Here is a 16,608-nt window from a genome sequence, read left to right as displayed (position 1 = left end):
GATCCACACTAACCATTAGAAAACCTCTCACACAGATCACAGTACTCCCTCTGACAATGCCATCATCTACTTTTCTCTCCAGAAGGATACAGACATATTTTATCAGGCATCATTCAGGAACACTATCTACTATCTGGACTGAGATGCTGGTGCAGAGAAGACAATCATGTGGAATCTGTTGCCTGCCTTGTTCTTGGCTGTGTTCACAAACAACTGAAGAAAAGAAGCCCTTGCTGCTGCCTTTCACCTAGGAGACTTGTTATAAATTTACTATGTTTTAATGTTATTCCTGGGAAAGAGAAGACTGATGAAATGCTTCCTACTGCTTACAGTAGACTCATGACATCATCTCAGCCTGGGGCGAAGTCACTTGACTGGAGTCAAAAAACATTTCTGCAGATTTGTAAAGTTATTTAAGGGTCTACTTTAAAGAGGGAGTAAACCCTGATGGGTTTACTTCCTCTTTCATTCCCCGCAAAGGCAAAGCATAATGGACTACTATGCATCGCATAGTAGCCCATTATGTGTCACTTACCTGACACAGGAGCCAGCGAAGTCGCTGCTGTCCCCTGTAGTCCGCCGCATCCATCTTGCTGGTGGCGTCTCGCAGCTCTGCCGCTGTCATTCGGTGAAGCCGCGATGATGTCACTCCCGCGCATGCGCACGGGAGTCGACACGCGTGGCAGCTCCATTCTTGGAAACGCCCCGCTCAGTGCACCTGCGCGCCGCTGTCTACGGCACATGCGCCGTAGACAGCGGTGCCCGTTTTCAGGCAAATATCTATAGAGATATTGCTTGAACCTACAGGTAAGCCTTAATCTAGGCTTACCTGTAGGTCAAAGTGGTTTGTAAGGGTTTACAACCACTTTAAGCCCAGTCTAGCATTGCAGCCTCCTGCTTTTACAATACCAACCCCTATGCCATTCAAAATAAGGGCTCTTTCACCCCTCCTATGCCCCACAAAGACATCTGGGAATTTAAGACTAGGTGCAACTTTCTTAGCCCCTTGTTAATGCAGTTAAGCAAATGAAGGTCCATATCTATAATGGTTACACTGGATTATAAAACCTTTTTATTGCAAATGAAATATACCTCTTAAAAAATATAGTTAAAAAATTTTAATCACAGGTATACATTCTCTGAGGTTGAGCAAATCAGCTTTAAGTGTACAGTGGAGCGCACACAAAACAGCTAACATAAAAATGTTTTATTGACATAGAAAACGTGACAAGATTGTAAGAACACACTGAAAAGGAATGGGAAGAGGAGTTCAGGGGATTTTCATGTTCACTTTATGATGGACAGCCATTAAGTTCCAGATTTTCAGACAGTAAAAAGAAGATATCACATATGTCCTCATTCTCCGGTTCCTGGCATTCTCTGTTGTTTGGCCACCACTCGATCCAAGTGTCTTTTCCAATGATGTAGGAGTATCTAAAGAGAATTATAAAAACATCTTTAACAAGTTTTGCTAATGGTCAAATCCATCCAAAACTACCAAATATAATCCTATGCTGACTTTGAAATAGTGTGATATCTCCTCTTTAATTCGCATTTGTACCCAACTGCAATCACTATTTCAAAGACAAAGGATGATGTTTGGCTCCTCTGACAGAGACCTCATAATTTCAAATAAATAATTGGTTATTTCAGCTGAAAAAGCCTGATACCATCATTATGTTCTTGAGAGGTGGGACAGAAATCCAATGTAATATATTGGAATTCTGTTACTGCACTCTATAAGAAATAGAACAATTCAACTCACTGGGTTTAACAATGAATACTCATGAGAAGATCACACCAAATATCTGTTATTTTTATGAATAAAATGCATGTAGGGCTGTCTTTATTCACTTCATGAACCCAATACACCACTATAAGTACTCACACACAATGCGTCATGCCATAAGGGCTTCAAATAACATTGCAATATCAGCTAGGAATGTGCACCTATACATATTCCTAGTTCCCAGACCCTGTTGTCACAACTGGCAACTTAGTTATAAAGACCATTGATCACAAAGAAGTTAAACAAGCATGTACATTTCAATGCCTGGGGAAGCCAAGGGGCAAGCAGAAAGATAAATAAAATAGTTTCAGATTTGTGTAAGGCTTTTTAAAATGGCTGTAACTGCTGTCACTGCTATTCAACTGACTTTCAAAGGTCCTTCAGATTCTTAACCCCACACCATGCAGAACTCCAAGACTTCTCTAGAGAAGAACCAATTCTCTAGAACCTCCTCTCTTGGTCTAGAATCCTTTTTTTCCCTTTTCAGACTGACTCCTACCTTGTACATGGCTATATAGTTCTTGTAAAGCTACCGCTTCAAAGCTGCCCACCCATCCTGATCTCTATCCAGAATTCAAGGAACAAACATAATTATTAATGTAACTTTTTAGAATTGACAACAGACTTTCTCATTAAAGCTTACATTTACAAACAAGAAAACCCCAAAATAAACAGGATCTAAGAATGGGGATGGGAAGGTGGACCTTTAAATAATCAGCCCATTTTTCATTCATAGATCATGTTTCATTCATCAAAACTATAGTAGGGCCTCTATGAATGGAAGAGTTGGGTAAAACGAGTGAGCATAGTCAGCATTCTTGATGAGAGCCTGCAATAGCACCAAAAGATTACTGCGGCAGTGGTAGGAGGAAGGACAGATGAACTAGAAGACAGATGCACAAGGTGCACATAACACTGTAGGTAAGTAATGTCCCTTGTGCCTATTTTGTATTTTGTAGGTAAACTTAGGCTCCAAAATAGGTGTTTTACAGATGCACCCCATCCCTACCCATTGCTGCTGGCTGATCCTAAATTAAACCCATCCTCTCTCGCTGCAACCACTTTCTCTGCTGATGTATAGGCAGGTACAGTCTACTTTCTCCACCATATCGACTTTGCAGTAGGGGAGTAAGTCAAGAGGAATATAATTCTCCTATGGTTTCCTGGGTCATTTGGGAAGCATCCAATGGGATGCTGCCACCCCATGTGACTCTGGAAGCCATCCTGGGACAGGAAGAGCCTATTTAAGGCTCTGGCTCCCAGGTCTGGTAGGCATTTGCGAGTTAGCAGAGTAGGGACAGGTACTTCATCTGGTAGGGACAGTACTAGCAGTAGGGAAAGGTTCCTGATTAGGAGGGAAAGTATAGGGCTCACAACTTCTCTGGACACCTACCTATTGGGCACAAGACACCAGGCCACATTCTTCCCCCTCTCTACAGATGCTGACAGTTCGGCTGCATTCCGCTCTCTACATGCTGTTGATGCTGTGAGTGTTTCTGATTGAGCTGCCTTCCCACCAGGAATACTTGTGAGTTGTTTCTGCATTATTTCAATAAAAGTACTTCCACTGCGCTGCACCCCACACTGGGTTTGTGTTGGGAATCTCATAGTGGAGGTACTATTATCTTACAAGTTTTTCTCCCAGGCTGATTCAAGAGAAAGGCAAGATAGTAGCACCTACAGTAGTTGTAGAACCTAGTTATTGACTAGTGTAGCAACACATCCACAGATAACCACATTATACTTATTAAGGTATACAGAACATATACAGTCCATAAAGGACTTAACGTGGATCTGATCTTAAAATTCAAAAATGTGTTATCTTATAGGGAGCATCTAGGTATGTTGACTGTTGTCAAATGTAATCTTGACTCTCTACTATCAACTGTTAATCAATCCAGATGACGACCGACCCTCATGTGTCCATAAATGGGAAGAGGACCTAGGATGCACTTCTGACACAGCAGACTGTTTGGAGATTTGGTCATTGACTAAGGTGTCCTTGCCCAATGTTCTTGCTGTGGAAGCCAATTACAAGGTGCTGACCTGTTCGTACCTAGTTCCATCTAGAATAGCCACATTTGTCCCTAGCTATTCAGCTCTTTGCTTTTGCAGATTCTCTGAAGCAGGCACATATATGCACATATGGTGAACCTGCCTAGTGGTCCAAACTTTTTGGAAAGCTATTTTCGCACTTGCCTTTGAGATGTTCAAAATATCTATACTACCAGAACCTTCAACTGCTCAATCTGAGGTCAGATATCTGGACTTGTAAGCAATTCAAACTTGCGTTTCAGCTTCTCAAAGTCACAAAGCCACCTCCATGCAGAGACATGGAGCAAAGCAAATATTTTAAATAATTTTAAGTAAGTAATTGAATAAAGTTTAGCTGCAAGGAGCCTACATGTGCTAATAGTAACTAATCCTTTGCTCGCTACTTGAATTTTTGAACACAGTACAAGTCCGCTTTCAGTTTACAAGCAGGAGAAAAAGGTTTCCAATAAAGTGGAACTAAACTTGACTACTAAAAAAAAGCGAGCAGTTGGCTCTTTATTGCAGAAGAGGCAGGTGATGTCTCTTCTGCAATAACAAACAGTTAACTGCTTGCTTTCTATTGAATGCATGCTGAGCTGTCCATGCACAGCTCAGTGGGCATTGCCAGCAAACTCCATGCATATGCATGAGAAGACGTCATTCTTTGATCGGCCAGTCAAGATCCCAAAAACCTGGTACTTTGACATAGCTGGAGAGAAACACCTTGAAACATAGTAGTATCAAAAAAGTAGGACTTTTGAGGCACAACAATGCTTTTCTATATTAAAACTTCTTTTATTGATTAATCTAAAATGTAATATTCTTACATTAAATCATTTATATGACATTATACACTTATAAAAATCAATATTGACAGTATGATGTATCTTGTTCACATATGATGATCTTAGAAGCTCAACGCGTTTCCTGGAGCTAGTTCACTTTCTCAGGAGCCAGAGATATACAATTTATACATCAAACAATCTAGGTAGAATAACAATCTGTCAACAATCACGTTTAAAGTGATCGTTGATGGGTTGTTATTCTACCTAGATTGTTTGTTGATTAAATTGTGTATCTCTGGCTCCTGAGGAAGTGGACTAGTTCCAGAAAATGCGTCAAGCCTTTAAGATCATCATATGTGAACAAGATACATCATACTGTCAATATTGATTTTTATAAGTGTATAATGTCAAATAAATGATTTTATATATGAATATTACATTTTAGATGAATTAATACATTTTAATGTAGAAAACCAATGTTGTGCCTCAAAAGTCCCACTTTTTGTCAGGAACTTACCAGCAATAGACAGGTACAGCTGCGTGCACACAGGCGTCGGCGTGTGTCTTCTGCGCGTTCGCGTACGCGTTCGCGTACGCGTACGCGTTCGTTTACGCGTTAGTGTGCACGTTCGCGAGTGGCGATTCGTACGCGCGCTCGTTCACGTGGTCGTGCGTGGCGTGCGTGCGCTCCTTCCCGCCACTGAGCGTTTAAAGGACCCTCAAGTGCGCCGGTGCGGCGCTGTTTCGTCTCAGCTTCCGTGTGTCTGAATATCTGATCCTGAACCCGGTTACCTTTGAATACCTGATCCTGAACCTGATTACCTACTACCGTTATCGACCCGGCTTGCTTGACTTCTCTGCCTTCTCCAATCCCGACCCGGCCTGCCTGACCTCGAAACCTCTTCTGCTTGTGATTCCGTTGCCGACCTCTGCCTGCTTACCGACACCTCTTCTGCCTTCCGTTACCACCAGTCTGCTTACCTTCTGACCCGGACCGTCTGACTCTTCTCCAGCCTGCTGCCAGTTCCAATCTTCGGCTTCTGAAGCTACTGCCTGCTTCCAGCAAACCGCAGTCCACTCAGCCTTCAGAGGGATCTCCGCTCTTCTACCAGCTCCAGCGGCCCTATCCAGCAGGCCCTCCTACCCACTGCGCTCTCGAGACCGCTGTTCCCATTCCAGCGGCTCCTGAACCAGCGCTGTAAGAGAGGTCTCCTCCTACAAGTCGGGCTCCATATCTGGACTCTAACACTTTTTGATACAACTATGTTTCAAGGTACTAGACTAGATATAGGGATGTGGCAATTATACTTTACAATTTATATTTCGTATAGCCGGAGAGAAGATGACAGTGAGGGATTAACCACGGCATCATTGGAATGAGGTATTTTCGTGAATTTGTCATCCTGAAAGTCCATATATTATCACCATTTGTAACAGCAAAAGCTTATATGTTAATTAAAATGGCAAACAAGTAAGTGAGTTATCATAAAGGTACTTAGGACAGTTTTATAATACAATGTGTCCAGAGACATTAGATGACAGTCAACAAAGCAATGTCCATAGGGCAGTGTACCATAGCCCTGATCGGATATTCTCAGGGAACACATCATTTGTACACTTTAAAAAACATTGCCCACGTCTGACTGTTCTGTCTGACCATGTTAAGACTTCTATGGTCATCGTAAAACCTAAAATAATTTTTTTTTTAAAAAAAGGAACCCTATTTGGACCAATTGTCCTTAGTCATCCAATGCCCAAAAACAATAATTAATAACATCCAATCAGCAAACGTATTTTAGCCAATTTCAGAAAACCTATATCGACCAAAGTGTTGAATGTTTATTGATGAGATGCTATATCAAAGTTTCATAATTCATAAGGAAGCAAATCATTCCTCAAGGCCGCACTGGTAGATGCTTGCCGAAACTGTACCAAAGTGTGCTTTATTACGCGAGTTTGTGGATGAAATATCTTACCCCTCTGGTTGTTCCCAAAGGTCCCCCCTGACTCCCCAGATCAGGTACTCCCGTCCTTTCTGTAAATCTAAGGCTTTACGGCACTTAATGTGACTGACAAAGTTCCGTTGTTTGCCCTCAGCTTTCTCATCTGTACCTGTTGCAAAAAAAATAAACAGGAGAAAATAACGAAGAGTAAAAAAAATGTATTAACATAGGGACTATTAGACAAAATATTAAATGCATATAACATTTCAAATTACCAGCCTCATTTGGTCAGGAGTCGTTTAAAGAGGAGTTACGCTTCACAGCATGTTCCCTACTGAATAGCCTGGTGGCGGAGGAAGGTGGAGGGGGGCCGAAGTTCTAAATGATATTGCTGCAGCAAAATCTGTCAGAAATGGGGACATGTACCTGTCCAAAACAGGTGCCCGCTCCCCCTCCCCCCCCAAAAGGTGCCAAGTGTGGCACTAGAAGGGGGAGGCTGATAAGTGGAGATTCCCCTTTTGGGTGGAAATCCACTTTAAGTACTAATTTTTGATTTCAGTAACTAATCAAAACCAAGTATGTTTTTTCTGACATTAGTAGAATATTATTATACAGGATTTATATACCGCCAACAATTTGAGCAGTGCTTTATACCATGAGGGCAGACAGTACAGTTACAACACAATTCAATACAGGCTTACTATCTAGGAGGAAGGGTCAAGTGATACAAACGTAAAAGCCGTGGGGGATGATCTGATGGAGAAAGTAAAGGTACAGTTGTTCGGTGGGGTTTGGATAGGATCTGAAGGGAAAGGTTTTCAGGGATTGTCTAAAAGCAAGCAGAGTAGGAGATAGTCAGACAGATTGAGGTAGGGAGTTCCAGAGGATGGGAGAGGCTCGGGAAAAGTCCTGGAGGTGAGCATGGGAGGAGGTGATGAGAGAACTAGAGAGCAGGAGGTCTTGGGAGGAAACTAAGGGAATGAGTAGGTTGGTGTTTTGAGACTAAGTTAGTGATGTAGCTAGGGGCTGAGTTGTGGATGGCTTTATAAGTTGTCTTGAGACGGCAAGATTTGGAAAGTGTTTGGATGTGGGGCCGAAAGGATAGTTCAGAGTCCAGGGTTATACCTAGAACCTTGACATGCGGGGACAGGCTGATAGTATTGCTATTGGTTTTGACAGAGAGATCAGGGGCAGAGGCACGTGGGGGAGGAAAAATCATGAGCTCAGTTTTGGATAGATTGAGTTTGAGAAAGTGGTGTGACATCCAGGCTGATATGTCTGTTAGTAAGTTTGTGATATATAATAGTGAATAGTAATTCTGACCATAATGAATTTCTACATAAAAATTTGAGATGTTTACAGCCATGTGTGATTACTTAGTTTTACATCAGGAGAAACACTAACTTAACTAATCCAATGGTCCAACATATAATTGAACAAGAATATATCTTTTGGTGCTTAAATGGGCAAAGAGGAGTGACATTTCAGCCTCCAAAGCCAAACCTACCATCCAATTCTAAGTAAAACATACACAAGAACTCTGATCCCAGCATCTTGTTTGCTATATTATATGCTCAAGAGTTGTACTCAACGATTGTGTATTTTTAAGGAGACCCTGCCTCCATATTATTAATTCTAATAAACTTCCCATAAGATTATATGTGCATTTAAAGGCGCACTTCCCTTCAGTCTTGCACAATTGTACAGGCTCCTCTCCTGTACTGAAATGGCATACTCTGATTTCATTGCCCACGGTGGGTTTCTCACAGTGTGCATTAGAAGCTGCAGCAAGTCATATAGTGCTCAACTCATTTCCTGGCTGGAGTTATTATCTAGCCCTTTCCTCCCCAGCCTTTCCTGGCTCACCCCTTTCATTCTTTGTATTTCTGTTCTTTCAATTATGTAGGATCAGCATCAAATTTAGGCATTATATAGGGAAATCTGCACACATGCTCTACCAGACTGACCTATCCTTCAAGAAATTTGGGCACTTGCATAACTTTGCATACATCCTTCCAAGAGCCAGCCTCTTGCTTGCATCAAGGCTAAGGGCTCTTGAGGAATGTTTTTCTTAAAGGAAATATATACAGCACCCTGTTGACCCCTCCTAACAGCAAATACTTCCAGCATTAAATAGAGAAAAATGTCATATACCAACCACTCAGTGTCTGCTACTCCTCTGTATCAATCCGTACATTGGCTCCCGCTCACCCAACAAATTAAGTTCAAAATACTAACAACAACTGACAAAGCCACCCACAACCCACCCCCCAGATACATCACTAACCTAGTCTCAAAATATCAATCTAATGGCCGGTACGCACGAGCGGAAATTTCGCTAGCAAAGTCCGATGAGAGCTTTTGGTCTGAAAATGCGACCGTGTGTATGCTCCATCAGACTTTTGCTGGCGGAATTCCAGCCAGCAAAAGATTGAGACCATGTTCTCAATTTTTCAGTCGGAAAAAGTTCCGATCGGAAATTCCGATCGTCTGTACCAATTCTGACGCACAAAATTCTATGAATGCTCGGGAAAACAATTCAACACGGAAGCATTGAACTTCATATTCTTGGCTCGTCGTAGTGTTGCACATCACCACGTTCTTGGTGGTTGAAAGTTCAGCAAACTTTTGTGTGACCGTGTGTATGTAAGCCAAGTTTGAGCGGAATTCCGTCAGGAAAATCTTGGATGGTTTTTCCGACGGAATTCCGCTCGTGTGTACAGAGCATAAGTGTTCTCTTCATTCCTCTCAAGACCTCCTGTTATCTATCTCTCTCGTTACCTCCTCCCATGATCGCCTCCAGGACTTCTCCAGAGCCTCTTCCATGCTATGAAATTCCCTACCCCAATCTGTCCGATTATCTCATACTCTGTTTGCTTTTAGACAATCCCTGAAAACCCATCTCTTCAGAAAGGCCTATCCAGCCCACATCTAACAACTGTACTTTTATTTTTTCCATAAGCTCCTCCCCCACAGCTATTACCTTTTGTATCATTTGACCCTCCCTTCTAGATAGTAAGCTCTAATGAGCAGGGCTTTCTGATTCCTGAATTGTATTGTACTGTAATTGTACTGTCTGCTCTCATTTTGTAAAGCACTGTGTAAATTATTGGCACCATATAAATCCTGTATAATAATATCAATAATAATAATTTCATTAACATGGTGATGAGGGGAAAAGAAGGAAACAGGGAAGGCAAAATCCAAATCAATAGACCCCTTTGTTTACAGCTGCAGAGGACAGCAAAGATGAGTACCCAGTGATCTGCCAGATTTAACAATATATTCTGTTCTCTATTTTGATCATCATCACAGTAATCCATTTGTCTAAAGTTGTATTCTTTACATACCTAGCTTGATGACTTTGACTATGGTCATCACATAATTGTCGTAGTTGTCATTTGGTTCAACCTTATCCATTCGTGCCCTGTATACTGTTGAAGAAATATGTCAGCACCATTAATTAAATCAGCATTAATTAATAAATCTGCAACAAAAAAACAATGATTTGGTTCTCACCATAGTCCACTCCTTGTCCACAAGCTCGTGTCATCCTTCCCTCTGCATCAAGTTGACCTTCAAGTTGCTGCTGCAAGAAACAGTTTGCTGCAAGACAAAAAAACAGAAAATAGCTAAGGGTAAGCTTAGTTTGTTGGCATAAATATGATTATATGCCTGTAAAAAATTCATATATCAATAGGGTGTTTGAAGAAACAATTTTTGCTGAAGACCCACAGATGTTAGATCACTCCCAGATTCAGTAATAAATTACTGGATTAGGACACCTTGTGTGCCTAGTACACACGATCAAAAGAGCAGACAAAAAAAATACTGCTTTCGGAGCGATCATCTGATAATCTGATCATTAGTACACAGCTTTTGAGAGCCTATCACGACAGTTCATGCAAAATTATTCAAAGGAACGTGCACAAAAAAATTGTTTCTCGTACGATGACAAGACAATCGATTTTTGTGTAATTGCTTGATTGGAAACAAAAGAATACACTACACTACAATACATTACATTACTTCCGAAGTTGTATTCAGTCACATGAGAATTTTCATAACTTTAGTAACCTATTGGTTTTCGATATGAGACTAGCATGCAAAAAAATTTATAAAATGGGCGATCATTCGTCTGATATTCTTATTGTGTGTACTAGGCCTAACACCACTTTGAGGCTAACCATCATGGTGGTTGGAAAATCCAACTGTTTTTTTAAGAAAAATAAATAAATCGCAGTCTTTTGTAGCGGATTACATTTTGGACAAAATGTCATACGCATTTAAATTTTTTTTTTCTCCTCAGAACAATAGTGGTTCTGAGGGTTAATTACATAGGTTGGCCTTAACATCAGTCTGGCCAGGTTGTGTTTGGAAGTTCTGCTTGGTCATGTAAACAGTGAGGTGCACATGACAGGCCAGAACCAGGCCTGGTTGGATGTTTAGGTATCGGCCTTCAGTCAAGTCTTGAGAGTCAAGTCTTGAGTCAAGTCTTGAGAAGTTTTGCAGAAAGAAAAGGAGAGTTTTCTTTATGTCTTCAATTTTTTCCGTGATTCTGCAATCCACAAATACTCTGGGGTAGTTAGACAGGTAGTCCACCAGAAGATGGAAGACTAGGTGGCGTGAGTCAGCGGAAAAATAGTGGTAGTATACCGAGACTTCTTTTCTTTTACCAGAAGCTAGAGTGTGTTAGAGAAAAATGCTTATGAAGGAGGAAATTCCGTCGTGTTAATGATGGAATTTCACCCTTCAAAATTAAAGTGTACGGTAATGTACAGTGTTGCTTTTGCTTTATTTTTCTTACAGGAAGCCAAAAAAAAAAGCCAAAAAAAAGGACTGTTTTGGCTATAAGACAGAAGGTGAAGGGAAGTCTCCCTAATGGGACACAGATGGCAAAAAATAAAAACCTTACAAGGGTTACAGTATATACCTTCCCCCCTTACTCAATCCAAAATGAAAAAATGCCTTTAGTTGTATCTTAAGAATTAAATACTTTCATAAAATTTCTATACATTAACCTATATTGGATAACTAGTACAGTAGATACGCTATATTACCTAAAGTATTGGGATGCCTGCCTTTACACGCACATGAACTTTAATGGCATCCCATTAACAGCTTCAACTCTTCTGGGGAGGCTGTTCACAAGGCTTAGGAGTGTGACTATGGCAAGGTTCATAAAGACATGAATGAGTGAGTTTGGGTGGGGTGGGGGCTTCTCGTCCATATCAGTACCTGAACTCACAAATGCGCTTCTGGAAGAATGGTCAAACATTCCCACAGACACACTCCTAAACCTTATGGACAGCCTTCCCAGTTAAGTCTAAGCTGTTATAGCTGCAAAGGGTGGGCCAACTCAATATTGAACCCTACGGACTAAGACTGGGATGCCATTAACTGCTTGCCGACCGCTGGCTGTCAAATGACGGCCAGGTGGAACGGCTCTTGTGGCGGGAGGGCGTCATATCACATCCTCCCATTTAAACAGGGAATGTACGCGATCATGCTGTTTACCACGTGATCGGACGTGATGAAGTCACGGCCGATCACAGATGGTTCCACCCCCACTGTGTACGGCACATGCGCACGATCGCGCTGTGTGTGCACGTCGGTGGCGGTGTGTTCCCAGGAACACTGCTCGTCACGGACACTGGTAAACAGCTATTGGCCGGCTGTTTACCCATGTGATCAGCTGTGATCCTTTCACAGCCGATCACTAAATGTAAACAAAACACGGTAACGAGATGTTACCGGGTTCTACTCCTCACACACCGATCGTGTGTGAGAAGGAGATTGCGCTAACATGTCGTTACCGCTTACTGTACACAGCAATCATACTGATTGCCCCCCCAATAAAGAGGACCTGTCACCACCCATCATAGTACCTGTCACTCACAGTCCATCAGAGTACCTGAGTACCTGTCAGTCCATCTGAGTACCTGTCACAGTCCATCAGAGTACCCAAGTACCCGTCTCAGGCCATCAGAGTACCCGAGTACCCGTCACAGTCCATCAGAGTACCTGAGTACCTGTCACAGTCCATCAGAGTACCCGAGTACCTGTCACAGTTCATCAGAGTACATGAGTACCTGTCACAGTCCATCAGAGTACCCGAGTACCTGTCACAGTCCATCAGAGTACCCGAGTACCTGTCACAGTTCATCAAAGTACCCAAGTACCCGTCACAGTCCATCAGAGTACCCAAGTACCCGTCACAGTCCATCAGAGTACCCGTCACAGTCCATACGAGTACCCGAGTACCTGTCACCGTCCATCAGAGTACCCGAGTACCTGTCACAGTCCATCAGAGTACCCGAGTACCTGTCACAGTCCATCAGAGTACTTGTCACAGTCCATATGAGTACCCGAGTACCTGTCACAGTCCATATGAGTACCTGAGTACCTGTCACAGTCCATCAGAGTACCCGAGTACCTGTTACAGTCCATCAGAGTACCTGAGTACCTGTCACAGTCCATCAGAGTATCCAAGTACCTGTCACAGTCCATCTGAGTTCCCGAGTACCTGTCCCAGTCCATCTGAGTACCTGAGTACCTGTCACAGTTCATCTGAGTACCCGAGTACCTGTCCCAGTCCATATGAGTACCTGAGTACCTATCACCGCCCTTCAGAGTACCCGAAAACCAGTCACCAGGCCATCAGAGTACCGGCCACCAGGCCATCAGAGTACCCGAGTACCTGTCACAGTCCATCAGAGTACCTGAGTACCTGTCATCAGCCCATCAGAGTACCCGAGTACGTGTCACCAGCCCATGAGAGTACGCGAGTACCTATCTGCAGCCCATCAGAGTACCCGAGTACCTATTTGCAGCCCATGCCTCATAGAATATATGCTGGGGTGTTTTATTTCCAAAATGGGGTAATTTTGTGGGTAGTTTCACTGTCCCGGTGCTCCTTGACCTTCAAAAGTGTGATAGGTAGGAATGAAATGAGATGTGTAATTTATGCTTGTAGAACACCTTAAGGTACTACTTCAGTGTTGGTCCTCTCTATGTGGCCAGGCTGTGTAAAAGTTTCACACATGTGGTATCGCCATACTCGGGAAGAGTAGCAGAATGTTTTTTGGGGTGTAATTTTTGCTATATACATGCTATGTGTTAGAAATATCTTATAAATGGACAACTTTGTGTAAAAAAAATGCGTTTTCATTTTTTTCCACATTTTCCAAAAACTTATGGAAAAAAATGAACCATTCAAAAGACTCATTATGCCTCATAGATTATACATTGGGGTGTTTGCTTTTAAAAATGGGGTTATTTTGTGGGAAATACCATTGTCCTGGTGCTCCAAAAGTGTAATAGATGGTTGTGAAATGAGATGTGTCCTTTTTGCTCGTAGAACGCCTGAAGGTGCTACTTTAATGTTGGTGCTCTGTATGTGGCCAGGCTGTGTAAAAGTCTGACACATGTGGTATCGTCATACTCGGAAAGAGTAGTAGAATGTATTTTGGGGTGTAATTTGTTGTATGCATATGCTGTGTGTGAGAAATAACCAGATAATATGACAATTTTGTAAAAAAAAAAAAAATCTTAATTTTGCAAAGAATTGTGGGAAAAAATGACAACTTAAAAAAAACTCACCATGCTACTTACTTAATACCTTGGAATGTCTACTTTATAAAAAGGGGTCATTTGCGGGGTATTTCTACTTTCCTGACTTGCTAGTGTCTCAAGAAATGAGATACACCTGATGTACTGAAGGCCTGATCAGATGTGATCAATTTTCAGTGATTGGCACTATAGTTTGTAGACTCTATAATTTTCAGAAAGACCAAATAATATACACTAATGTGGGTTACTTTTACCAAAGACATGTAGCAGTATAGATGTTGGCCAAAATTTATGAAGAAAAATTACTACAAAATAGAAGAAACCCACTAGTGATTAAATACCACTAAAAGAAAGCTCTATTTGTGTGGAAAAAATGATGCAAGTTTCATATGGGTACAGTGTTGCATGACTGAGTAATTGTCATTCAAACTGTGAGAGCGCTGAAAGCAGAAAATTGGTCTGGACAGGAAGGGAGTGTAAGGCCTGATTCACACCTATGCATTTGTAGTGCTTTTTGCATTTTGCAGATTTGCACAACAGTCCATTTAACATGGTTTCCTATGGAACATGTTCTGTAGTGCAAATCTGCAAAATGCAAAAAGCACTGAAAAAGCATAGGTGTGAATCAGGCCTAAGTGCACAGTATTGAGGTGGTTAAAGTTCATGTGCATGTAAAGGCAAGTGTCACAATACTTTTGGTAATATAGTGTAGTTTTAACACTAGCTGCCAAAGCTGAATAATTAGCATTCAGTAGGCTTTCTATTCTGTGTTCACAACATGGCTGTTCCATGGTGCTAAGATGACCATCTTTTTTGTAGGCAAGCCTGTATGGGACAGTTTTCCTGCCAAGTGCCTTTGTTAACAGTTTAAAGTGAAAGTTAATTTCCATCACTGACTTTTACCCTATAGGGAAGCATATAAAAAAGACTTACCTATGGGTAGTTTAAATATCTGCTAAATGAACACCATTTAGGAGATAATTAGTGTACATGCAGCCAGTGACATCACTGGCGCATGCAATCTGAAGGAAAGGCCAGCCATGCCGTTCCCTCAGAGCCCTGTGCCATGACCGGCAGATCATGCGTGCATGCGCAGGAGTGACATATTCGCTGCTCCAGACAGTCACAGAGCTAGAGTCAACGAACACGGAAGCAAGACCGGTGAAGATGAAAATGGCCTCCAGCTCTGACATCTCAATGTATACTAGCAAATTATGGCTTAGGAAAAAAAAAATATCCAGCGGTTTACAACCACTTTAATGGTCAGTAATTCTTGTGTTGCTTTTGCACTTCCAATTTGATCAATTGGTCTGATTATTTGTGCCTTACCTTCAGCACAACGACATATATCTGCTTGGCAGATCCTTCCCAGTAATTTGCTGCCTTCTTCCAGATGGTAGAATTTTGTGCAACGACTTTCTATAGGAAGAAAAAAACAGAAGAAATGCAAATAAACATTATTAGTGGCAAAGTGTTGGACCTCATTGCCAGTTCTTTTTTTTTTTTTTTTACTTTCAAAGTATTTTATTTTCAAGTACACATAACAATTTATTGCAAAGCAGTTACAACAAAACCTGGATAGTGACTACACAGGGGAGCAGGATGTGGCACAAAATCTACTGGTACAAGAAGAGGATGGCTTTAATCATGGCGTCAGCTTGACAGACAGCCTACATAGCGTTCCTAGCTGGGCATCCCCAAGGCAACACCACACCCGTGAGACGGGTCTCCCTTTCCCCCGGGCACCCCTATGGGGAACAATCTGTGCCTAGGGAGGGAACCTTCCACCTCCCCAACGGCCCTATCGCGGGGAACCCGGAGCAGCCCAGCCCGATGGGCTCGACCATGTGGTCAGAACTCTAGGCCAACTCGTCTGTTTCCTCCAGTTCCATGCGCAAGATGAGCAGGAGGTTTCCCTGAGGTCATCTCCAGGTGTGTTGTCAATTCTTTAATGCTGTCTATGTCCCTGTTAGGAAGGCTTACCCTCTCTATTTGTTCTGGTGGTAAATGTTAAAGGGATTGTAAGTGATGGGAAATCTAAAATATGCAATTGTCATCAGAACAGGAACAGAGGGGAATAGCTGTTCCAACGACAACTGTCTAAAGCCTTGTACACACAGTCGGAGAATCCGTCTGGATGCGTCTTATTGGACCGTGTCGTCGGATAATCCGACTGTGTGTGGTATGCATCAGACTGATTCCGTCCGAATCTCCGTCGGACCCAATTTTCCAACATGTTGGAAATATTTTCCGACCAACTGGTTTGATCGGACATACTCCGATCATGTGTAGAGAATTTTGATCGGACCAAGTGCCACGCATGCTCAGATCAAATTCCTACATCAAAGCTATTGGCTACTAGTCCCATCGTAATGAAATTACGTCATCACGTTCTGAATGATTGGATTTTTCGACAACTTAGTCCGACCGTGTGTATGCAACAGTTTCGGACAAGATCCAACGGGCAAAATCCGACAGACAAAAT

At 42.1% G+C, this 16,608-nt stretch overlaps 1 protein-coding gene across 1 annotated transcript in view; it reads right to left on the bottom strand.

Annotated features, from left to right (window-relative positions):
* Positions 1–1,049: 1,049 nt before the first annotated feature.
* The window catches only part of LOC143961245 (venom factor-like), a 122,013-nt gene continuing 106,454 nt past the window's right edge, over positions 1,050–16,608 (bottom strand). The window contains exons 37-41 of the mRNA XM_077470480.1: positions 15,453–15,542; positions 10,071–10,157; positions 9,902–9,985; positions 6,585–6,720; positions 1,050–1,434 (exon numbers count right to left, since the gene is read on the bottom strand). Coding sequence (XP_077326606.1) covers positions 1,293–1,434; positions 6,585–6,720; positions 9,902–9,985; positions 10,071–10,157; positions 15,453–15,542 — 539 coding nt within the window. The 3' untranslated portion in view covers positions 1,050–1,292. The remainder of the gene's footprint in view (positions 1,435–6,584; positions 6,721–9,901; positions 9,986–10,070; positions 10,158–15,452; positions 15,543–16,608) is intronic.

Source organism: Lithobates pipiens, unplaced genomic scaffold (assembly GCF_037356315.1).
Source record: "Lithobates pipiens isolate NorthernLeopardFrog02 unplaced genomic scaffold, aLitPip1_a1.2 Scaffold_8, whole genome shotgun sequence".
Taxonomy (NCBI): Eukaryota; Metazoa; Chordata; class Amphibia; order Anura; family Ranidae; genus Lithobates; species Lithobates pipiens.
The sequence above is the reverse complement of the archived record's forward strand: the minus strand, read 5'-3'. Positions and strand labels throughout refer to the sequence as shown.